Genomic DNA, 25,339 nt, shown 5'->3' on the forward strand with positions numbered 1-25,339 from the left:
GGAACCTCCCAGAGGCAGGAGCTGTTGCAGAAACTTTGGCGCTAACTGCCTTGCTCTGCCTGCTTTTGTATATAACTGAGTACCACCAGCCTAGGGATGGCACCCCTGAAAACTGAGATATAAGGATTTCCTGGAGTTTTAAAACAATATAGATTACTCTGAACTACAGAGAAACTGTCTGTAAGAAAAATCGGATACAGTATCATTTCTAAGGGAAATGTTTACCGATTTAAAATAGATCCGATAATAAAAAAAGGCAATCATTAATAATAAAATTCATGGTATACATCAACAAGAATTAGAAAAAATACTAAACAAGAACAACACAATGTATATCCATAACTTTGCTAAATAGAAAAGGCTCAGATTTTTTCCTTTATTTTTCTATGTATATGTGTTTCGCTTGCATCTATGTCTGTGTACCATGTACTTGCGATGCCCACCAAGTCCAATACTTACAGATGGGATAGAGTTAGCAAGGCCTGTGAGTGACCATGGAGTGTCCTCTGAAAGAGCAGCCAGTGCTCTTAGCTGCGGAGCTGTGCTGCCAGCCACACGGTTTAGACCCTTCTTGTCTCAATACAGCATGGAGTTTGTTTATTCCACTACTGTACACTGCTTTCGGATTTATGATTTAAGAGAGTCATCTGTATAACACTAAGTTGATTCCATCCAGGATTATTTTTAAGACAAATTCAGACATTCTGGATGGGTGGACATTAGTGTTTTCTTTTTCAGAATACATTATTAATTTGGCTGTGTATATTTTAGAAAACTTCTATAATTCCATATCAACTTTACAAAATAGTGATGTATCAGGTGATTTATGTATCTCATTGAATAAAGAATAACCACATTTAAATCCTTAATTTAAACCAATAACAACTTGTAAGGCTTATGTCTGTGGCAATTCCTTTTTGGGTTTTTTTCCCTAGAAAGTAGGCCACTGGACAGAGGTTATACTCTGTGACACTGCTCTTTCCCTCTGTAAACAATGGAGTAGGTGTTAGTTAATGTATTCACTTCTTGGTTTACTTTTCTTGGCCTTAAAAATCACATTTTAAATATACAAATCTGGGCCACAGTAAATAGAGAACCATACACACCACACCACTTCTCTGAAGAACAGTCAGCTGGTAAGGGTCTTTTTGATTCATTCATATTGTATTCAAAAAACTAATTACTAAGGGATTAAAAGTCTGTATATTCAAAACTGAGGCTTAAAAGATTTAACAAAAGTCAAGAATAAGAAAATTGGAAAAGCAGGGAAAGGGCTACAGGATACCAAATAACAATAAAAAAAAAGCACAAAATCCAGGCTCATTTAATTTAATTCAGGTTACAGCTAGAAAATAATTTTACATTTACAGAAGAACATAAAAACTGAATTTAAGTATTTTGATCAGAGCTGAAACAAAATTCATGACTCTAAAGGATCACAAGTGACACTTAGTATCCTGGTGATATTCTTCTGTTAATCTCTTGTCAATCCCCAACTAACCCAAGAATCTACTCAAGAAACAAATTAGTGGCAGAGGAGTTCTCTCTCAAGATTCTGCCAGTGACAATCAGTTTGATGGCTTTTCGAAACCAAGGATAAAAGAAAGCATAAATCAAAGGGTTCATGGCTGAGTTGTAGTAAGCGATCCACACTAGGATTTCATACACATACGTGGGAGTGATGAACCCTAGGAAGGCATCAATGATGGAGTCAATGAAGTATGGCAGCCAAGACAGGAGAAAGGCTGCCACTGCGATCCCCAGGGTTTTGGCTGCTTTCCTCTCCCTCCTGGCCACTCTGTCTTTGTAGCTGTTTGATGCCTTGGCAGTCTGGTCGCTCATTCTCTCAATCTTCTGAGTCTGCTGTTTAGCAATGAGGAAGATCTTAGAGTAGACACTTATCATTACGAGTGTGGGGATAAAAAATATCAGGAAATTGATGAAGACCCAGCTCTGATTCACTGCGACTTGACAGCCTCCCACATAGGTGAGGGCAGTCACTAGATCCTCCAGCCCAGCTTCATTTGCCCCTGTGTACAGGAGAGAAAAGCTATAGATGATGGGCAGGAGCCAGGAGAAGGCGATGCACTTGCCAGAAGCAGATACAGAGAACCTGGTGGGGTAGGTGAGGGGGTCACTGACAGCAATATATCTATCCACAGAGATGAAGCACAAGTGGAAGATAGACACACTACAAAATGACACATCAAAGCAAGAATGTAATTTACAGTAAGTGTCCCCAAAGTACCAGCAGCTCTCCACAGACCTCACTGTGCTGAAGGGCATCACGGTCAGTCCCACCAAGAAGTCAGCACAGGCCAGGGAAGCCACCAGAAAGTTGGCAGGGGAGTGCAGCTGCCTGAAATGGAGAATTGACATCATCACCAGCAGGTTTCCACACACAGCCAGCAGAGCTCCAAAGCCAAAGACTGCATAGAGGATGAGGCGAGGGCCTGGGGAGTATGGGCTCCTGACACAGGATCCATTCAGGTTCTCATAGCACAGCAGGGCAGATGGGGCAGAGAATAGATCTCTGCTCAGGATGCTGTCTTGATCCCGCAGAAAACTTTCATCATCTGTAGCCATTTATGTCATTCCAAAAATCCTCAGGAAAAAAAAATATAGAATATGTAATTGCTAATGGGTTTTCATTTCCTAAACTATCTCCTTCCTAATTCACAGTTGAACTCCCTTATTACATGAATGCTCTTTATGTCTTTTTTAATTTTTCCCTACTCTATCTCTTCACATCTCAAAAGCAGCAATCTATTCTGTGACACACATTTAAATTCCACCTTTTATTAGCATTCTCATTCTATTTAACTCACCTATGGTAATACCCCAAGAACTTTTAACCTCAGGGAAGCAGCCTAATGATGCCAAATACAGGGTGTCCCTAGGATTGAATGCCCATGGTGCAAGGTGAAGTAAGTGAGAGCTTGTCAGTAGGAAAGTTGTTTATGCTACAACCAAGTCCTCCTTCTAACTTATTGGTGACAGATGACCTTTCTGTTCAATATATCTGATTGTAATTCCTGTACCAATAGAACTTTACCCAGAATTTGAAAATGTGTTTATTAAAAATGAATTTCCCCTTCATGAGAAATTTTATCAATGACTTTTATATTGAAAGTGAATAAAATTCTTGTGTTAAAACTCTTTCTTCCTTCAAGCATTGGTCCATGTTAAAGAAACAAGATACAGCCATGAGAGAAATTCCTTTTCTTCAGATTCAACTTTAAGCTTTTTATTTGGTACAGTTGGGATATGGACTCCAAGTATTTGCTCATGGAATGAAACAAGGAGGCCAGTGTCACAAACAGCAGTTTCTTCTCTGTGTTCTTTGATTTAATGAAATCATTAGAAAGATACTGTAAAACTCAAATGCGGAAGGAATCTTTGGAGTGTGGTATCCTATTGTATGATTCTATTTTACTTTGGAAATGTTTCTCCCCACAAAACACTGTCACAGAATCTGCCTCAGCTCTGAAAAGATTTTTCTGCTGAAAACCTGGACAGTGTTAGTACTGTTTCTCAGATATTGAGTTGTAAATCATACTTTAACTACTTCATATTAAAATCTATCTAAAGATTTTTTTAAATATTTTTCTTTCGTCAATACATATGAACCTTCTCTGTAGTTTAATGGTAGTCAATGTGTAATCATATTTTTTATAATAGTGGTGATAATAATATTAATATACGAAATGTTTTTTTCTTATTTGCCTCCTCTAACAACAAAAGGGTAATACACTTCCAATTACATTCATGGATTTATTCTAAATAAAACTATACATTCAGGACAGGGAGCTGACCAGTAAACAAAGTGCCAGCAGTACACATGTTGGGATGGGAGTTTGGATCTTCAGAACCCTAATAAATGCCTGGTGAGCACGACTACCCCATCTGTTATTCTGGTGCTCAGAAAGAAAAAAAAAAAGACAGTTGATTCCCACAGCAAGTTGGCTAGCTAGATAGTAGTACTGGCAAACTGTGGGTTTAACTGAGAAACCTTGCCTCAAAGAACAAGGGGAGAGAAATTGGAGAAGACTCCCAATGTCACCTAAAAGCTACCACATGAATGTGCACACATGAAGGCGTAAGTCACAGACAATCCCACACCAGTTTGGAATTATGATTAATAGAATGGTTATTTATTCAAAGGGGAAAAAACTTACAGATTACCGTCCCAGACAACAGCCCCTCCGTGCGAACAGGAAAGGAGTCCAGGGGCCGGAAACGGAGCCGGAAGACAAAGACAGAGTGGAGGACAGCCGCTGCTTTTTTTAAAGGGAGAGAGACCACGCCCCAATGGGCTGGTAACTCAGCAGCGATTGGCTGAAGGAGCTGAAGGAACTCCCACAGCATCTCCCCCTTTTGTTTAAGTAAGAGAGTTCTAAGCCTACTACGCAATTATATACAATAAGTACAAACCTACGAAATTATATACAATAAATACAAATATCCTATTCTAACTAGCTTAAGTCTTGTATAACAAATAACTTGGCCAAGTCATGAAAGGAAAGTAACTACATTTATATAATCTTCAATCCCATCGAAGATCTGAGAAGGGAAATAATGTTATCTGAGTAATTAGGAAGTGCAATCAAACAACTTTCAGAACATATAACAAATCGCAGAGACAACTGGCTACCTGGACAAACACCCAAAGTCACATTTGCAGCGTTGAAGCAACCAACTTTGGCTAAGGCCTGATGTAACTGACATACCATTTTCAAAGGCAAGAAACTTCAAAACTATCTTACCCTGTCTTGGCAGGATATGACAGTCTTGTTTTATCCATTTACGGATATTCTGTAACTCTGTCAGTAGTTGAGGTATGAGCATTTCTTTACCCAAAGGCCAGTTCTGCCAAGAAGAAAGGCTCCAGGTGGAGTGTCTTTGGTGCTCAACATTTTCTCGGGCATAGATCAGTGTTGCCAGGAGTGATTGTGTCTCCCTACCATAGAACTCTGAATTAGATTAAAGGCCATTTTCTACAGCTCTTTGAAGAGGTTGAAGATTAGCTATCTATACTGAATATAATCTCTATATATCTAAAGAACCTGATTAGTCTAATTATAAATGACAAACTTAGATGACTGTTGATCTATATAATTTTCAATATCTGTCTAACTTAAAGACTGAGATAATAAACAACTGTGTAATAAATGAGGACAATGTGACCTCCAAATATAAACAATGTGCAAGTATACATTACAATATGGTAAATATATATATCAATACATAAACAATATATAAGTATCTTAATCAGAGGTAGAAGTGTACAATGCAATATGGTAAATATACATATATCAATACAATATATATATACAAATACATAAAAATGTTTTAAACAGAGGTAGAAGCATGAAGCATGCATGCATAAAATAGTCAACATAATTTAACTTTGTATCAATATATAAGAATCGATACCAATATGTTTGTCTAAAAGCAATAACTCACAAGTACAAATCTATTTATCCCATAATCCAATTATCCCTCTTTTTTTTTTTTAAGATTCCTGTGCTTATAAAATTCCTCCCCCAACCCTCAACCATATACTAATTATAACCAACCCCTAAATGAAAAGACAGTTGATTCCCACAGCAAGTTGGCTAGCTAGATAGTAGTACTGGCAAACTGTGGGTTTAACTGAGAAACCTTGCCTCAAAGAACAAGGGGAGAGAAATTGGAGAAGACTCCCAATGTCACCTAAAAGCTACCACATGAATGTGCACACATGTGGACATTTTTGCACATGTTAAATATAAAGATACTAATTTTCACTTCTCTGTCTAATTGTAAGTTGTCCATTTAACTATTGAGGATATTTTTGCCTGAAATCATGATTTTAGAAAGATTTATCTAGTTTTAGTTGTTTGGATTTTAGATGCTACAGTGTCATCTTTTAATATACATCTTGGGTGGTGTGCAATTTTTATTGCTCATAATCTCAAACATTTATTCATCTTTTCAGTTTCCATCTTTGTGACAGGTATACCACAATCTATGTTTATATTGAATAATGTAAACATTTTGTCCAGAAAATACAATCAACATTTTCTTCTAATATTTGAAAGTCTAGATGAATTAATTATAGTTCCCTGAAAGATGTGAGCAATTTACTTAGCCCTTTTAAACCTTCTTACCCTCTATTGCCATTTCTTAAACAATTTATTCTTTTCTTCAGATATTATTTTACATTATGGGTTTCTTTTACTATCAACACTGTAGAAATATGAGTATTTATAGAAAATAATGATAAAATTACTGTATATTATGACATTAGACATAAAATTTGAGGTAAAGAGTAATAGAATCCCACAAAAGGCAATCTCCAAGGGCTGGAGAGATGACTCAGTGGTTAAAAACAATTGGGTGGGGGCAGGGGTGGGGGTTCAGGTTGGGAGGTGGGGGAGGGGGAGAGGGAAGGGAGAAGGGAGGACTGGCAACACCTTGGGGTAGTGGGGGAGATGAAGGAAGGGTGGATATAGGAGCAGGAAAGAAGATACCTACATTAAGGGATCCATTTTAGGGTTGGCAAGAAACTTGGCTCTAGAGGGGATCCCAAGTGTCCACGGGGATGTCCCCAGCTAGGTCCTTGGACAGCAGAGTAGAGGGTGCCTGAACTATCCTTGCCCCACTATCACACTGATGATTATCTCGAATATCACCATAGAATCTTCGTCTGGCTACGGATGGAGATAGAGACAGAGACCCTCATCAGAGTAACGACGGGACTGAGCTCCCAAGGTGCAGTTGAAAGGCAAAAGGAGGGAGAATATGATCAAGGAAGTCAGGACCATGAGGGATTGGTTCACCCACTGAGACAGTGTGCCTGTTCTCAGTGGCACACTGAGCTCACCAAATCCAGCTGGATCGAGTCTGAACGAGCATGTGATCAAACTGGACTCTCTGATTGTGGCTGACAATTGATAAAGGCACTGGGACTTGTTTTTACGGCATGTTCTGGCTTTTTGGGACACTAGTCTATATGGATGCACAGCTCCCTAGGCCTGGATGTAGGGGGGAGGGCCTTGGACTTCCTTCAGGGCGGGGTTCCCTGCCCTCTCTCAAGCAGGGTGGGAGAGGAAGAAGGGAGTGTGGGGGAGCGGGAGGGGATTGGGAGGAGGGAAGGAAATGTATAATTGAATGGAAAAATAAAAATTAAAAAAAATTAAAAAAATAAATAAATTGTACTTACAAAAAAAATGTGTTCTTGCAGTTCTTGCAGAGAACCCAGGTTCGGTTCCCATCACCCCCATGGTGGTTACAGCTCTCATTAATGCCAGTTCCAGGGGATCTAATACCTTCTCCTGATATGCAAGTGGTGCACAGACATACTGGAAAACAAAACACTCACGCATAAAAGGAATACATCCAATAAAAATATTTTAAGACTTAAAGAGACGTCTCTATTGTAGAAACTGTATTTGTTTCTCATAGTAAAACATTGATGGAACGCTTTTTTTTAAGTTATAAACTGATTTGTCCAGTATCTCAGGCTTCTTATTAAGCCTTACAACCTATATTAGCCCATTATTCTTATCTGTGTTAGCCACGTGGCTTGGTACCTTACTCAGCGGAGCAGTCACATCTTGCTTCTTCTGTGACAAGAAAGATAATGTACTAAACTGCACATGATTTTGGAGTTTTAATTTAAATTACATTTTGAATAAACTTTTAAATCCATAAATTAGGTATTAGGCTGTGGAACCTACCTACAGATTTACCAAGGATGCTGAATTGGTGCAGAGAGAGTAAACAGAGCAGACAGACAAAATGATCAATCCATTTACATTCTTAGTAGGCCAAATGCAGACCAAAATAAAACTAGTGATGCATTTGATTGATCAGACTTCATGTTACAAGAGGTAAGGAGCAATTCGGTGGTTAAACTCTGTTCCTTGTTCTTTTTCAGAATAATTTAAATGTTCCTTTGTATACTATCACTTGTTCTGAAATATCTCATGTACTTATTTGATGTGGGATTTCCCTCTGTGTGCTGTGATTACCATTAATGAATAAAGAAACTGCCTTAACCTGTTGATAGGGCAGAACTTAGGTAGGTGGGGAAAACTGTAGTGAATGCTGGGAGAAGAAAGGCAGAGAGATTGACACCACGGAGCTGCCTCTAAAGACAGACATACTGAAATTTTGCTCACAGAGCCTGGACTGACAGTCAGGGAGCCTGCATGGGACCAACAAAGGCCCTCTACATGTGAGTGGCCGTAGTGAAGTTAGTCTACTTGTAGGACTCCTAGCAGTGGAAGCAGGGGATTTCCTTAACATTTTGGATGGCTTTTTAGGAACTTATTCCTCACTCTTGGTTGCCTTCCCCAGCCTTAAAAGAAGGGGAGGAGCTTATTTCTATCTCAATTTGATAGGTCATGCTTTGTTAAAACCCATGGGAGGCCTGCCCCTTTCTGAATAGAAACAGAGGAGGAGTGGAATGGAGGAGAGTAGAGGTGAGAAAGGGAATGGGAAGAGAGTAGAAGGGAAAACTGTGGAAAGGATATAAAATAGATTAATAATTTTTTAAAAAGCAGAGGTCTCAAATTTGATGAAAAAAATAGCATATATATATGCAGCACACACATATATATGTAGCACACATATATAAATACACAGATAGTTGTACATATACAAATACATGTACATATATACATAAAACACATGTACATATATTAAAATATATATTTAATTATAATTTTATTGATAAAGTTATTTCCCTTGAAATAGTTATATGAAACATATGTACTCCACAATTTGAACTTTCAACAACTTGTCTGCATTCTACTTCATGATGGGAGGAACATTTAGGAGCGGCGTTACTTGCTCTCTGAATTCTAAGTTGATGTGGGATTCCCCTCTGTATACTGTGAATACCACTGGTGAATAAAGAAACTGCTTTGAGCCTATAGCAGAGCAGGGCAGAACCGAGGTAGGCGGGGGAGGAGGCAGAGTCAGGGAGAAGCCATGGAGCTGCTGCCAAAGACAGACGCCAGAACTTTGCCAGTAAGCCACAGCCATGTAGCGATACACAGATTAATAGAAATGGGTTAAATTAAGATGTAAAAGTTAGCCAATAAGAGTCTAGAGCTAATAGGTCAAGCAGTGATCTAAATAATATAGTTTCTGTGTGATTACTTTGGGAGTCTGGGCAGCCAGGAAACAAACAAGTGTCCTCCTACTACAAATTGGTGACCAACTACTTGGATCCTTCTCCACATTGTATGGGACACACTAATAACTGGAGCCTGAACAATCTATATAAATGCAAATAAATCAGGAAAGAGAAGTTACAAATCAGAAGATTTAAGAAAAATTATATGCTATTCTCATGGTACTAAGGAATTTTAAAGAACCACTTAGTATGGTTACTGATTCACAATATGCAGAAAGAGTTATCTTGCATATTGAAACTGCTGAATTTAGACCAGTTAATATATAATTGACTTCATTATTCATACAGGTTCAAGATACAATCAGGAATAGGCTCTGTCCCATATACATAACACACATCTGATCCCATACAGGTCTGCCAGGTCCTCTAGCACAAGGTAATGCAGAAATTGTTCAATTATTGATTGGAAGTGTGTGGAAGGTCTCAGGTTTCATAAGAAACAGTATGTCAATAGCAAAGGTTTAAAGAAAGAGTTTCCTATTACATGGTAACAAGCTAAGGATATTATAAAGAGATGTCCTACTTGCTCTTTCTATAACCAAACACTGCTACCTGCAGGGAATAACCCAAAGGGTACTCATGGGAATAAAAGCTGGCAGATGGATGTGCTCCGCTTTGCAGATTTTGGAAAATTAAAATATTTAACCACACAATTGACACTTATTCAGGTTTTCAATGGACAACTGCTTTGAGCTCAGAAAAGGCTGATTCAGTAATCATACATTTATTAGAAGTTATGACCATCATGGGTAAACCTGCACAAATCAAGACAGATAATGGTCCAGCATAAGTCTAAGAAAATAAAACAGTTTCTTGCTTCTTATAATATAAAGCATATTACAGGTATACCAGACAATCCTACAGGTCAGGCAGTTATAGAAAGATCAAATCGATCTATAAAGGATATGTTAAATAAACAGAAAGGGATGGAAAATACCTCCAGAAATAGATTACATAGTGCTTTATTAACCTTGAATTTTCTTGAGGCTAATGAGAAGGGAATAAAAAGCAGCTTCCTACTATAGCAGGTGGTGCATGTTCAGATCTGGTTGTGATGACTTTAGACATGACACTTGACCTCTTCTCACCTAAGTACACTCAATAACAAAGGGAGTCTTACTAGTTCCACCAGATTGTGCTGAAGAATAAACAAGTTGTTGTAACTAAAACAGTCCACAGCACAAAATAAACGTCCCATAAACTCATTGACAGACTTCAGAAATCGTAAGTTCCCTCCCTGTTGTCTGCTTCCAGTTCTGTAGTCAGCATGTCTGCTACTAGGTTTACAAACTGTCTCATGTAGAAACCATAATAGATTCTAGATTAGCAATAGAAGATGCCTTCATGGTCACAGGTAGTTTGCAAAGGAATTTCTATGTAGTCCCAGCTTGAGCTTTATTGTGTGCTTAGAATTGGAATGATTACTGCTTGGAAAACTTTCCCCAAATTCTATTGTCTTTAAATCTATATATGATAAAAACCACCTTGCATTAGACTCCCTGAAGTTTGATCCAAGTTGACACAGTTAATCTGAACTGAGTTTTTATTCTCACTTCTTCATTTGCCTGCCTGTTATGACACCTGCAGGGATTCTGTCTGCTGTGATAAAATACCATAACCAAAGCAACTTCAGGAAGAAATGGTTTATTTCAGCTTATATTACACTACTTAATAACAACCCATCGCTGAGGTAATTCAGGATTGGAATTCAAACAAGGCAGGTACCTGGAGGCCAGAGCTGATGCAGAGGTGATGGAGGATTGCTACTTACTGGCTACCTCAACACAGCTTGCTCATTCTGTTTTCTTGCAGAAGCCAGGACCACCAGCCTAGGGATGACATCACTCACAACGGGCTGGGACATGCCCCATCAATTGCTAATTAAGAAAATACCAAGCAGCTAGAAAGAGCATATGGAGGCATTTTCTCAAATGAGGTTCCATCCTTGCAGATAACTCTAGGCATAAAAACTAGGGAGCACAAAGGGCTACTAGAAAAGCAAAAATTGTTTCTTAGAGAATTCTGAAATAAATATTAGAGTTACTTTTTAATGCGGATGTTTACAGTATGCATTAATTACTGTAATGCTTTTGTTTATGTACACAGTCAATCAAGTGAAGAAGAAATCTTGTTCTATGTAGGGTAAGTCAGTCTTATCCAAACTTCTGAAATAAAAAAAAAAACCTGATGATGTTTAGTATCTGAACTGAATATGAGCCGAAAACATTAAGGAGCCTGAGGAGCCTTTACTCATCTGTCAATCACACAAAGACAGACTTCCTCAAACATATCAAAATAAGAAATAAGGCAATAGTGGTAGCTTAATTTTCTAATCACAATGGTCAGGAAAAAGAGGCAGGGGCATTGCCAGGAGATGCAACTCAATATAAGTTAGTATGAGAAACAGAGAAACTGTCTCTAGTAAAAGTCAGATATATCTAAGGGAAATCTTTACCAATTTAAAATAGATCTGATAATAGAAGACTACAATCATTTATCATTAATATCCATTTTGTATATTAACCCAGCAATTAGAAGAAAATGGCAAGCAAGACCATCTCAGTATGTATCCCTAAGTTCGCCAAAAGTAGAAAACTCAGATGTTTACCTTTATTTTTCTATTATATGTATGGGTGTTTTGCTTGCATGTCTGTCTGTGGAACATGTGTCTGCAGTGCTCACAAAGGTCAAAGTTATAGAAGGTATTAAAGTTACAAAGGACTGTGAGCTTCCATGGAGTGTCATTTGGAAAACACCACGTTGGCTTAATCCAGGATAATTTTCATAAAGAATCTATACTTTTTGGGTGGGGGTGCATTAGAAAGAACATGGAGAAATCCTAATAAAATGTTTCCCAGCTTCAGAACGACTGCATGGTTTGTCTTTTGTCTTAGTGTTTTCTTGTCCTGAACACATTATTACCTTGGCTCTTACGTATATCTTTAAAAACTTCTACAAATCTATAGACACTTCACAAGACATGTGAAGGATCAGCTGATTTAAAAACCCCACTGAATAAAGAATAACAACATTTAAATCCCTGATTTAAATAAATATCAACTTGTAAAGCTTTTAGAGTGGAACCATTCCTCAGTGCATTCGTTCCCTAAAAAAGAAAATCAGTGAACAGATGCTACTATTTGTGGCACCATTTTTCTTTACACTGTAAACAATGGAGTAGGTGTTAGTGAATAAATAAATTAATTAGTTTATTTCTCCTGACCTTAAAAATCTGATACATAAATAGTGTATATTCAAAATTGAGGCTTAAGAAGTTTAACAAAAGTCAAGAATTGGAATTTTATAAAAGCACGAAAAAGTGGCTACAGGAAGCCAAGTAACATTAACCAGTACAAAACACAATGGAAAACGGTTAGATTCAGATTCATCTAGTTCTACTACAACAGGAAACTAATATTAAATTTCTTGAAGAAAACAAAAGCTGTATTTAAGCTTTTTTGTCAGAGAGCTGAAGCAATATTCATTCTACAAGTTCAAATTGTGGCACTCAATTTCCCCGGTAATATTCTGCTGTGAACTTCTTGTCAATTCCCTACTAAACCAAGATTCTACTCAGGAAACAAGTTGGTGGCAGAGGAGTTCTCCCTCAAGATTTGGCCAGTGACAATCAGTTTGATGGCTTTTCGAAACCAAGGATAAAAGAAAGCATAAATCAAAGGGTTCATGGCTGAGTTGTAGTAAGCAATCCACACTAGGATTTCAAACACATACGTGGGAGTGATAAACCCTAGGAAGGCATCAATGATGGAGTCAATGAAGTATGGCAGCCAAGACAGGAAAAAGGCTGCCACTGCAATTCCCAGGGTTTTGGCTGCTTTCCTCTCCCTCCTGGCTACTCTGTCTTTGTAGCTGTCTGATGCCTTGGCAGTCTGGTCGCTCATTCTCTCAATCTTCTGAGCCTGCTGTTTAGCAATGAGGAAGATCTTAGAGTAGACAGTTATCATTATGAGTGTGGGGATAAAAAATAATAGAAAATTGATGAAGACCCAGCTCTGATTGACTGCGATTTGACAGCCACCCACACAGGTGAGGGCAGTCACTAGATCCTCCAGCCCAGCTTCATTTGCTCCTGTGTAAAGGAGGGAAAAGCAATAGATGATGGGCAGGAGCCAGGAGAAGGCGATGCACTTGCCAGAAACAGAAGCTGTGAACCTGGTGGGGTAGGTGAGGGGGTCACTGACAGCAATATATCTATCCACAGAGATGAAGCACAAGTGGAAGATGGAAGAATAACAGAATGACCCATTAAAACAAGAGTGTAATTTACAGTAAGTGTCCCCAAAGTACCAGCAGCTCTCCACAGACCTCACTGCACTGAAGGGCATCACGGTCAATCCCACCAAGAAGTCAGCACAGGCCAGGGAAGCCACCAGAAAGTTGGCAGGGGAGTGCAGCTGCCTGAAATGGAGAATTGACATCATCACCAGGAGGTTTCCACACACAGCCAGCACAGCCCCAAAGCCAAAGACTGCATAGAGGATGAGGCGAGGGCCTGGGGAGTATGGGCTCCTGACACAGGATCCATTCAGGTTCTCATAGCACAGCAGGGCAGATGGGGCAGAGAACTGTTCTCTGCTAAGGATGCTGTCTTGATCCCAAAGAAAACTTTCATCATCTGTAGCCATTTATGTCATTCCAAAAATTCTCAGGAAAAAATATAGAATATGTAATTGCTAATGGATTTCGTAAAATTATTTTTTTTCCTGATTCACGGTCAACCTTTCTTATTGTAGGAATGCTGTTTAAGTATTTTTTAATTTTTTTCTCTGCTCTATTTCTTCACATCTCAAATAAGCAGTCTAATCTGTGATACACATTTAAATCCCAGCTTTTATTAGCAGTCACATCCTTATTTAACTCACCTCCACTATGCCCCAAGCACCTTTAACTCTCAGGATGAGGCCTAATGATGCCAAGTACAGTGGGTCCCTAGGACTGAATCCCCATGGTGTAAGGTGAGGTAAGTGAGAGTGGACGTGTTGTTTGTGCCATAACCAAATTGTCCCCCTTCTCATTTGTTGATGACAAGTGATCTTTCTGTTCAATGTATGTGTGTGGGATTCCGGCCCTAACAGGACTTTACCCAGAATTTGAAACTTTGTTCATTTATTAAAAATGACTTTCCCTTTCAGGATAAATTTTATCAATGACTCTTCTATTGAAATGAATAAAATTCCTGCACGAAAGCTCTTTCTTCCCTCAGACATTGGTCCATGTTAAAGAAACAAGATGCAGTCATGAGAGCAACTTGCTTCTCCAGGCTCATCTTTAATGTTTTTGATTTGGGAAAGTTGGGTTATGGATTGCAAGTATTTGCTCATTGACTGAAACAAGGAGGCCAGTGTCACAAACAGCAGTTTCTTCTCTGTGTTCTTTGATTTAACAAAATCATTAGAAAGATACTGCAAAACTCAAATGTGGGAGGAATCTTGGAGTGTGGTGTCCCAGTGTATGATTCTATTTTACTTTGGAAATGTTTCTCCCCACAAAACACTGTCACAAAATCTGCCACAGCTCTGAAAAGCTTTTTCTGTTGAATGTCTGGACAGGGTTAGTACTGTTTTTTGGTATTGAGCTGTAAATTATACTTTAAATACTTCACATTAAAATCTATCTAAAGATTTTTAAACAATTTTTGGTGTTATCAGTACATATAGATATGAACCTTACCTGTAGTTTAATGGTAGTTAACATGGAATTGCATTTTTCATAACAATGATAAGGATAATCGTAACAATAATAATAATACAGAAAGTAGGGTTTTTTATTTGCATGTGTAATAGCTAAAGGGCAATATACTTTGAATTATATTTATGGTTCTATTCAAAATACAACCACAAGGCAGGGAGCTGGCCAGTACACATGTTGGGATGGAAATCTGAATTCTCAGAACCTGATTAAGGCCTGCTGAGCATGGCTTCCCACCTGTAATTCTGGTGCTCAAAAGAAAAAGACAGTTGATTTCCACAGCAAGTGGGCTAGTTAGAATAGCAGTATTGGCAAGCTGTGGGTTCAAATGAGAGACCTTGTCTCAAAGAAGAAAGGGAGAGCAACTGGAGAAGACTACCAGTGTCACCTACAGGCTTCCACATGGGTGTGTACACATGAGGACAGTCTTACACATGCTAAATATAATGATAACAATTCCCCAGTTCTCTGTTTAATTGCAAGATGTCTCTTTTATTATTGAAGATACTTTTGCCTATACTTTATGACTATAGGACCATTTATTTGGTTTTAATTGTTTGAATACTTGATGGCACAAGTCAACATTTAATATGCCATTCCAAGGGTGGTATGCAATCTATTGGTCATAATTTCAAACATTTATTCATCTTCTTAGCTTCCATTTTTCTGACAAATATACCACAATCTGTGCTTATATTTAATAATATTAATATTTTGTCCAAGGAATAAAACCAATTTTTTCTTTTAATACTTGAGAATCCAAATGAATTAATTATAATTTCCTGAAACATATGAGTAACTCAATTAACATTTTTAAACAATCCTACAATCCATTACCATTTCTTAAATAGTTTATTCTTTATTTCAGGTACTATTTTACATTAATGGTTTTTTTATTATTAACATTACAGAAACAGGAGGGCTGGAGAGATGGCTCAGAGGTTAAGAGCATTGCCTGCTCTTCCAAAGGTCCTGAGTTCAATTCCCAGCAACCACATGGTGGCTCACAACCATCTGTAATGAGGTCTGGTGCCCTCTTCTGGCCTGCAGGCATACACACAGACAAAATATTGTATACATAATAAATAAATAAATAATTTAAAAAAAACATTACAGAAACAGGAGTATTTATAGAAAATCATGACAAAATTACTATATACTATAACATTAGTCAAATAAAATTTCAGGTAAAGAGTAATAGAATTCCATAAAGGATAACCTCTATGGGCTGGAGAGATGGCTCAGTGGTTAAGAACACTTGTGCTCTTGCAGAGGACCTGAGTTCAGTTCTCGTCACCAGCACAGTGGGTCACAGCTTTCGTTACTACCAGCTCCAGGGCATCTGGTGTCTTTTTCTGATCTCTATGCCCAACAAATATGCAAGTGTTGCCGACATTGAGGCAAGCAAACCATTCACACATAAATGAATGATCTAATTGAGTATTTTAAAACTTAAAAAGACATCTCTATTTTAGAAACTGCATTTTTGCTCATAGAAAAGCATGGATGGGAGGCCTTTTGAAGGTAATAATTAGATACAGACAAATTGGGCATCTAGGCAGATTTGAGTTGAGGTGCCTAGGAAATATCACATGAACTAATATTTACTAAACCATACTTCTATCAAGTTATTTAAGATGATCATGCAATCAAGAACCTACTAGAATAAAGGCTGTGCCATGAAATTTGCATATCATTTTCCCTCCTCATTTAAAAGAACATATTCATGGGCTATGCAATAGCTGTCATAATAACAACAAAAGTCCCTTTCTGTCAACAGATTCCTTAATTACAAATTTGAGCTGCATTACAAGGTGATGAATCCTTGGTACCTGTTAAGCTACTGAATGTTTTGATATTCTCATGAATCAAAGAAAAAAACAAATCATAAATCAAGAGTTTTGAGCCGAGTTATAGTAGCTAAGCTGCCAAAATATCTTACAACTGGAGAAAGGTGTTATGAACTCCTTAAAGGAATCAATGAAAGAACTGATCATATATGTCATAAATCATCACAAATGCTACTTTTGAGCTATGGTTGGGCCACACTGGCTTTATGCCCCCTTCAAAATTACTGTCCTTGTGACCGATGCTTTCTATCTTTTTAACTTGTTTTCTTGTCAGTATAAAAATATGGCAATATAGAATTGCCAAAATTGAGGCAGGTATGAAAAATAACAGAAAACCTGTGAATGCTCAGCCTTAGATTAGAACACAATGACATCCTTCTATGAAGTTCATAGCACTGGATAATTCTTCCAGCCCTATTGGCGGATACTGCTCATTCGTTCCTGGCCGCCCAAACCCAAAATAATCACACAAAAACTGTATTAATTACAATACTCTTTGACCAATAGCTTAAACGCATTCCTAGTTAGATCTTACAGCTTAAATTAACCCATTTCTAATATTCCATGAGATTGTGGCCTACTGGCAAATTTCCTGCAGGCTCCAGCAGGAATCTTTCTCCTTTGGTGGCTATAAGACATCTTGATTCTGCCAACTTTCTCTGAATATATCTTTTCCAGCCTGGCTATATTCTGTTATGCAACTGGCCCAAATCAGCTTCTTTATTAACCAATGGCAATAAAACATATTCACAGCATTCAGAAGGGAATCCCACATCACAGCCCCAGGTCACAGACCCCTATGTCGAACACAGTACTGTTGCACACCAAGGACAGAATCCAGGAGATGTTGATATAAATAACCGACTCAGACACCATGAACTTGGCTGGGTAGACCAAAGGGTCAGTGACAGTGATGTACCTGTGGATGGAGATGAAGCCGGGGTAGACACGAGAAGAGTATCAAAATGCCAAATCCCAGCAGGAGAGAAAAGTAGAGAAGTGTCTCCAAGGAACCAGCAGTTCACAATGTGACCATGCTGAAGAGCACCATACAGAGTCCCACCCAGAATCAGAGTAAGACAGAAATACAATGATGAAACTGAAATTCAGTTGCTTGAAATAGAGAGTTAGCCTCATTTTCAGGGGGTGCCCAAATACAGCCAGCACAACCCTGAAGTCAATGATTATACAGAGGATGACCAAGGACCCAGTGAGTAGGTTTTCACAGAGGATTCCATCGGGTTCTAGTAACACATGACTATGGGCGTCAGGTTTCTTCTCTTGGTGCTGCTGTTCACATGAACACAAGTTCTGAACTTTAATCCACCTCTTATGACAGACAGGTTTTTATTTGCTGAGGGGACAGAAGAAACATCTCATTAACTTGCATACCCATGGTGTCATCATCAAACATCTTCCCTGCTCCCTGTCAACGTCTTGCTTTCAGCTTCAATATTTCAGCCTATAAAGCAGTTGCGAATTCTACTTAAATTTGTGTGTTCCATAAATGTCATTGTTACATCATGGTTCCTATTTCTCTGTGTAACCAGAGAAATTATTTTTATTCTAGCAACAATTAGTATTCAAAAATATGCAGCAAACTTTGTGCTGCCAAAGGTGGTTTGCGACTTTGTAATTTAACCAGTCACTTTCAGTGCCGGGTCTGTAAGACTACAACTCTCCTCATTATCAAATCCCTGGAATTTGATGAGGCTTTAACGTGTGTTACTCACATTAACTTTCACCCCTAATGCTGAGTAATGAGTGAGAAAACCTCCCAGGAACACAGTCAACTCTCATGTCTTAAACACAACGACTATAGGAGTCCCTGAAGGGTGGCATCAACAATGAAAAGAAACTCACTTCAAGTTCTTCTTAAGATGTAACGTTTAACAGAGACTAGTTTCAGTGATAAAATGTGGTAGAGACTATAGAGAAAGGTAAATGAGAGACATTTTCAAATACAAATGCAAAACCAAACATATGTAGAGCCTCACAAATAACCCAATAAAGCCAATCATGGTGCCATGCACCCACCCTAAATCCCAGCAATGTGGAGGCAAAGTCAGGTAAGTCTCTTCAAGCTCATAATTGGTCTGCTCTGCAGAGCAAATTCCAGGGCAGTCGGGGATACATAGAGAGACCCCACCAAAAAGAAAGGTGGTATATTATAGTTGGAGAATCTGTCTATGTGGACATGTGTGGTATAAAGGATGGAGGTTCATGGTGGGCATTTTGCTCTTCCTCTTGATTTTGAGATAGAGTCTCTAACTAATCCAAGAGCTTGCCATTCCCTGCTGAACTAGACAGGCTGGCCAGTAAGCCCATTAATTCTACCTGTCTCTGTCCCATAGTACTGGAGTGTCAGGTCCACAGTAACACACATGAACTTTACATGTGTCTTTATGTGGATTTGTGAATGTGCATGGAGGTGCCAAAGATAGCCAGAATCCACTGGTTTGGAGTTGCAGGCAGTTGTACTTATAGGCTGCCTAATGTGGCTCCTGAACAGTGAACTCAGGTCTTCTGATAGAGATGTACATATTTTTAACTATTGAAAGTTCTCAGTAGTTATTGTTTTTGATGCAAAGTTTCATATTGCACAATCTGACTTCACTCTTAGCAAGTACAGATGACTTTTAACTCTAATACTCCTGTATTACCTTATGAGAGATAGATCACAAGCAATTTTATTTTCTGTGGTCTAGCAACATCCCCCTTGGCAGGTATACAATGTTTTCTTAATCCATGCGTCCATTGTTTGTTAAACACTGAGTAGAGGACATTAAGGAGTCTGGAGTGCCTTTAATCATCTGTCAATCACACAAAGACAGACTTCCTCAAACACATTAAAATAAGAAATAAGGCAAGTGTGGCAGCTTAATCCTCTAATCACAATGTTCAGGAAGAGGCAGGGGAATTGCCTGGAGTTACAACTCTGTATAGATAGTCCGAACTACAGAGAAACTGTCCCAAATAAAATCAGATATTGTATTACCTCTAAAGGAAATCATTACCAACTTAAATAGATCTTATAATAAAAAACAGCAATCATTAATAATAAATATCCATTGTGTATGTCAACAAAGAAATTAGAAGAAAATGGCAAGCAAGAACATCTCAATATGTATTCATAATTTTGTCAAATGTAGAAGGCTCAGATGTTTACCTTTATTTTTCTATTATATGTATGGGTGTTTTGCTTGTATGTCTGTCTTTGGAATGTGTGCATGAAGTGGCTGCCATGACCAAAGTTATAGATGGAACTAGAGCTAAGGAGGGCTCTATGCTACCATGGAGTGTCCTCTGAAAGAATAGCCAGTGCTCTTAACTGCAGAGTTGACGTTCCAGCCCCAAATCTTAGACTTTTATAATTTCTTCTCTAGAAAAAAACTAATTTGGAATAAAGTGTGGAGTTTGTTTATTCAAGTACTGTACACTGCTGTCTAATTTACTATTGAGAGAGGCATGTCTAAAACACATAGTTGGTTTTATCCCAGATAATTTCTATGATGAATACAGACTTTTGGTGGGGAGCTATGAAAATACAAATACGTGTTCTAATAAAAGTGTGTTTCCCAGCCTCGAGGTGACTGTATAGATTTGCCCATTATCTTAGTGCTTCCTTCTTCTGAATACATTTTAATTTGGCTCTTGTGCATATCTTTGAAAACTACAAATCTATAGACTCTTTACAAGATAAGTGAAGGATCATCTGACTTACAAATCACATCGAATAAAGAATAACTATTTTGAATCCCTGATTTAAACAAATAACAACTTGTAAAGCTTTTGGGCTGTGGTCATTCTGCTGTGGGTTTGTTACCTCAAAAGCAGGTCACTGAACAGGTGTTATTATTTGTGACGTCATTTTTCTTTCCTCTGTAAACAATGGAGCAGGTGTTAGTTAATACACAAATATCTCGGTCTATTTTTCCAGACCTTAAAAATCATATTTTTTGTAAGTGCAAATCTGGGACTCATGAATAGAAAACAAGACACACTCCTCTGAGGAAGAGACAACCCATACGATTCTCTTTGCTTCATTTACAGTGTGTTACAAATATACTACTAAGGGATTTAATGACTATATATTCAAAACTGAGGCTTAAAAAGTTGAACAAAAGCCAAGAATTAGAACTTTAGAAAGGCAGGACAAGGGATACAGAGAACCAAGTAGCACTAACCAGTACAACACACAGTGGAAAATGATTAGGTCCAGGGTCATCTAGTTCCATCACAGATAGAAACTAATTCTACATTTCTTGAAGAAAGCAAAAGCTGCATTTATGTATCTGGTCAGAGATAAACAAAATTCATGACTCTACAAGATGTGACTGTAGCACTCTGGTAACGTTCTTCTGTTAAACTCTTGTCAATCTCCAAATGAATCAAGAATCTACTCAGGAAACAAGTTGGTGGCTGAGGAATTCTCTCTCAAGATTCTGCCAGTGACAATCAGTTTGATGGCTTTTCGAAACCAAGGATAAAAGAAAGCATAAATCAAAGGGTTCATGGCTGAGTTGTAGTAAGCAATCCACACTAGGATTTCATACACATACGTGGGAGTGATGAACCCTAGGAAGGCATCAATGATGGAGTCAATGAAGTATGGCAGCCAAGACAGGAGAAAAGCTGCCACTGCGATCCCCAGGGTTTTGGCTGCTTTCCTCTCCCTCCTGGCCACTCTGTCTTTGTAGCTGTCTGATGCCTTGGCAGTCTGGTCGCTCATTCTCTCAATCTTCTGAGCCTGCTGTTTAGCAATGAGGAAGATCTTAGAGTAGACAGTTATCATTACAAGTGTGGGGATAAAAAATAATAGAAAATTGATGAAGACCCAGCTCTGATTGACTGCGACTTGACAGCCACCCACACAGGTGAGGGCAGTCACTAGATCCTTCAGTCCAGCTTCATTTGCCCCTGTGTAAAGGAGAGAAAAGCTATAGGTGATAGACAGGAGCCAGGAGAAGGCAATGCACTTGCCAGAAACAGAAGCCGTGAACCTGGTGGGGTAGGTGAGGGGGTCACTGACAGCAATATATCTATCCACAGAGACGAAGCACAAGTGGAAGATGGAAGAATAACAGAACGAACCATCAAAGCAAGAATGTAATTTACAGTAAGTGTCCCCAAAGTACCAGCAGCTCTCCACAGACCTCACTGTGCTGAAGGGCATCACGGTCAGTCCCACCAAGAAGTCAGCACAGGCCAGGGAAGCCACCAGAAAGTTGGCAGGGGAGTGCAGCTGCCTGAAATGGAGAATTGACATCATCACCAGCAGGTTTCCACACACAGCCAGCAGAGCTCCAAAGCCAAAGACTGCATAGAGGATGAGGCGAGGGCCTGGGGAGTATGGGCTCCTGACACAGGATCCGTTCAGGTTCTCATAGCACAGCAGGACTGATGGGGCAGAGAACTGTTCTCTGCTAAGGATGCTGTCTTGATCCCGCAGAAAACTTTCATCATCTGTAGCCATGTATGCTATTCCAAAAGTCCTCAGGGAAAAAAACAAAGCCAAAAACCACAGATTGTATATGTGCTAATGTGTTTTCATTTCCTAACATTATTTGCTTCCTAATTCATAGTCAAACTTTCTTATTACAGGAATGCTTTTTAAGTGTATTTTAATTTTTTTCCCTGCTCTATCTATTTCTTCACATCTCAAAAGCAGAGGTTTGGTCTGGGATGCCAGTTTAAATCTCATCTTTCATTAGCATTCAACTCTTATTTAACTCACCTACACTATGCTCCCAGCACCTTTAACCCTCAGGATGAGGCCTAATGATGCCCATAACAGTGTGTCCCTAGACTGAATCCCCATGGTGTAAGGTGAGGTAAGGGAGAGCTTGTCAGTAAGGATGTTGTTTATGCCACAACCAAGCCCCCCTTCTAACTTGCTAGTGAGTTGATCTTACTGTTTAATGTATGTCTATGTGATTCTCTTCCCAACAGAACTTTGCCCAGAAGTTTAAACTTTATTCATTTATTAAAAATAAACTTTCCCCTTCATGAGAAATTTTATCAATGATTCTTATATTGGAAGTGATCAAAATTTCTGACAAAGGTTCTTTCTGCCCTCAGGCATTGGTCCATGTTGAAGAAACAAGAGACAGAGTCATGAGAACAATTCTTTTTCTCCATGATCAGCTTTAATATTTTTGATTGAGTCAAGTTAGGGTATGGACTTCAAGTATTTACTCACGAAATTAAGCAAGGAGGGTAGTAGACCAAACAGAAGTATCTTCTCTGTGTTCTTTGATTTAACAGGATCATTAGAAAGATACTGTAAAACTCAAATATGGAAAGAATCTTCAGAGTGTTGGGTCACAATGCATGTTTCTGTTTAACTTTGGAAATGTTTCTTCTCAAAAACAAACAAACAAAAACAGTGATACAGAATCTGCCTAAGCTCTGCAAAGCTTTTTCTGTTCAAAGTCTGGACATTGCTATACTGAGTTTTTTAGGGGTTGGGGAATTAAGCTGCAAATTATATTTTAAATACTTCACATTAAAATTTGTGTAAAGATTTTTTTAGCTAATTTCTGCTTTCATCAATACATATAGACATGAATTTTCCCTGTAGTTTAATGGTAGTCAATCTGGAATTATATTTTTTCATCATAATGATATTAATAGCAACAATAATATTATACAAAATAGCTTTTTCTTGTTTTTCTACTGTAACAACAAAATTATAATACACCTTGAATTACATTTATAGTTCTACTAACAATAAGACCACACTTTCAAGGCAGGGAGTTGGGCGATAAACAAAGTGCTGGCAGTACACATGTAGGGATGGGAGTTTGAATCCTCAGAACACTAATAAATACCTGGTAAACATGGCAGCTCACCTGTCATTCCAGTGCTCAGAAGGAAGAGTCAGTGATTCACACAGCAAGTGGGCTAGCTAGAATAGTGGTATTGGCAAGCTATGGGTTCTATTAAGAGACCTTGCCTCAAAGGCAGGGAGAGTGTAGAGGTTCAAAGAGGCCCAAGGTCAGAGAGTTTGGGACTGTTTCTAGTTCATTCAAGGTTATTAACTCAATAACCTTCTAACTCAAAGGTCTCACCTCGTTGTAAAACAGAATTCTGCTCTGTCAAGGCTATTGTCAGCAGGTGTGGCTAGCTGCCAGATCTCCTGCTCCTGAAATAGGAAAGCAGTTGGTCCTCACCTAAAACAAAGTCTAAGGATCCAACTAAGTTCCAGTTCCCTTTGCGAAATAACTTGGGATTCCATTCATCCAGGGAGTGATTTACCTATGGAATGTTTGGTCTATGGCATGAGTCAAGGGCATGAGTGGTGAATGTAGCCCCTGACTTTCAATTTGTATGTTAATGCAGTCTTTTGTTTTACTCCTACCTTTTGGGGTCAGGGGTATAATAACCAGTTGGAAATTAAACATGGGCGAATTTTCAGTACTCACTGAAAAATTCCCTCCTGATACTATCCTATATGTTTAGCGTCTCTGTATTCTTTTCTAAATTTCTAAATTCTCATGCCTCAACTCTGGAGAAAGGTATTTTTGTTGAGGCTGGTCCCCTACAGGAGAGAAATTGGAGAAGCCTCCATTGTCACCTACAGGCTATCATATGCACATGTACACACATGAACATTTATAAACATAATAAATATAGTGATAATAAATTTTAAGTTTTCTATTTAATTGTAAACTGTCCATTGTGTTATTGGATATATTTTGCCTAATCTTTATAATTTTAGGAGTTTTTATTTAGTTTTAACTGTTTGTATTTTAGATTGCACAGTATCATTCTTTATTACACACTGCAGGAGTGGTGTATCCCATCACCCACATGGTAGTTCACAGCTCTCATAAAGACTAGTTCCAGGGGATCTGGTACCTTCTTCTGATCTCCATGGATACTAAATATGCAAGTGGTGGAAAGACATACAGGCAAGCAAAACACTCACATAAAATGAATAAATATAATTAAAGCATTTTAAAGCTTAAAAGGAAGTTCTATTGTAGAGAAGGCATTTTTTCCTCATAGTAGAATGTGGACTGGAGGTTTTTTGAGGACAATAACTAGCCACTGATGAAGTAGGCATCCAGGCAGATTTGAGTTGAGGTATCTAGGAAATACTGCACAAACTAACATTTCTGAGCCATATTTTTATCAAAGTAATTTAAGATGATCGTGCAACAAAGAACCTACTAAAATAAAGGCTATGCTATGAATTTTACATGTCATTTCCCCTCCTCAAGTTAAAACAGCATATTTATGGGCTGTATAATAACCTGAGGTTCACCATTCATTTTAAGCAACTGGATTTCATCGTTGTATTTCCGACTTCTTCTGACTCTGCATGGGATGTTCTTTAGCATGGTCCCATCCAGTGAGAGTTGCTGGTACTTTGGAAGAAACTTCTCTACTTTTCTGACCTAATGGGGGTTTAGAGGGATATTTTATTTGTGTTTTAATAAATAAAGCTTTCAGTAGTTGTTGTTTTCATGTAAACCTTTATGTTGCTTAATCTGACTTCAAACACTCTTTACTGAAGACAGCAATTGACAATAAGTCTAATATTCCTGTCTATACCTCACAAAAGATGGAATCAGAAGCAATT

The 25,339-nt window shown here is 38.4% G+C and overlaps 3 protein-coding genes across 3 annotated transcripts; all 3 read right to left on the bottom strand.

Moving 5' to 3' along the window:
• Positions 1 to 1,485: 1,485 nt before the first annotated feature.
• LOC148123549 (trace amine-associated receptor 7e-like) lies at positions 1,486 to 2,586 on the bottom strand. The gene has a single exon (XM_087901766.1). It carries the CDS (start codon positions 2,584 to 2,586, stop codon positions 1,510 to 1,512), a length of 1,077 nt encoding a protein of 358 aa, XP_087757892.1. The 3' UTR covers positions 1,486 to 1,509.
• A 10,173-nt stretch (positions 2,587 to 12,759) lies between these two features.
• LOC148123550 (trace amine-associated receptor 7e-like) lies at positions 12,760 to 13,836 on the bottom strand. The gene has a single exon (XM_087901803.1). The coding sequence runs from the start codon at positions 13,834 to 13,836 to the stop codon at positions 12,760 to 12,762; it is 1,077 nt and encodes a 358-aa protein (XP_087757929.1).
• Positions 13,837 to 21,148: 7,312 nt separating this feature from the next.
• On the bottom strand, positions 21,149 to 22,225 carry LOC148123551 (trace amine-associated receptor 7b). The gene has a single exon (XM_087901838.1). The coding sequence runs from the start codon at positions 22,223 to 22,225 to the stop codon at positions 21,149 to 21,151; it is 1,077 nt and encodes a 358-aa protein (XP_087757964.1).
• Positions 22,226 to 25,339: the final 3,114 nt, after the last annotated feature.

Source organism: Myodes glareolus, chromosome 1 (genome assembly GCF_982192425.1).
Source record: "Myodes glareolus chromosome 1, mMyoGla1.1, whole genome shotgun sequence".
Taxonomy (NCBI): Eukaryota; Metazoa; Chordata; class Mammalia; order Rodentia; family Cricetidae; genus Myodes; species Myodes glareolus.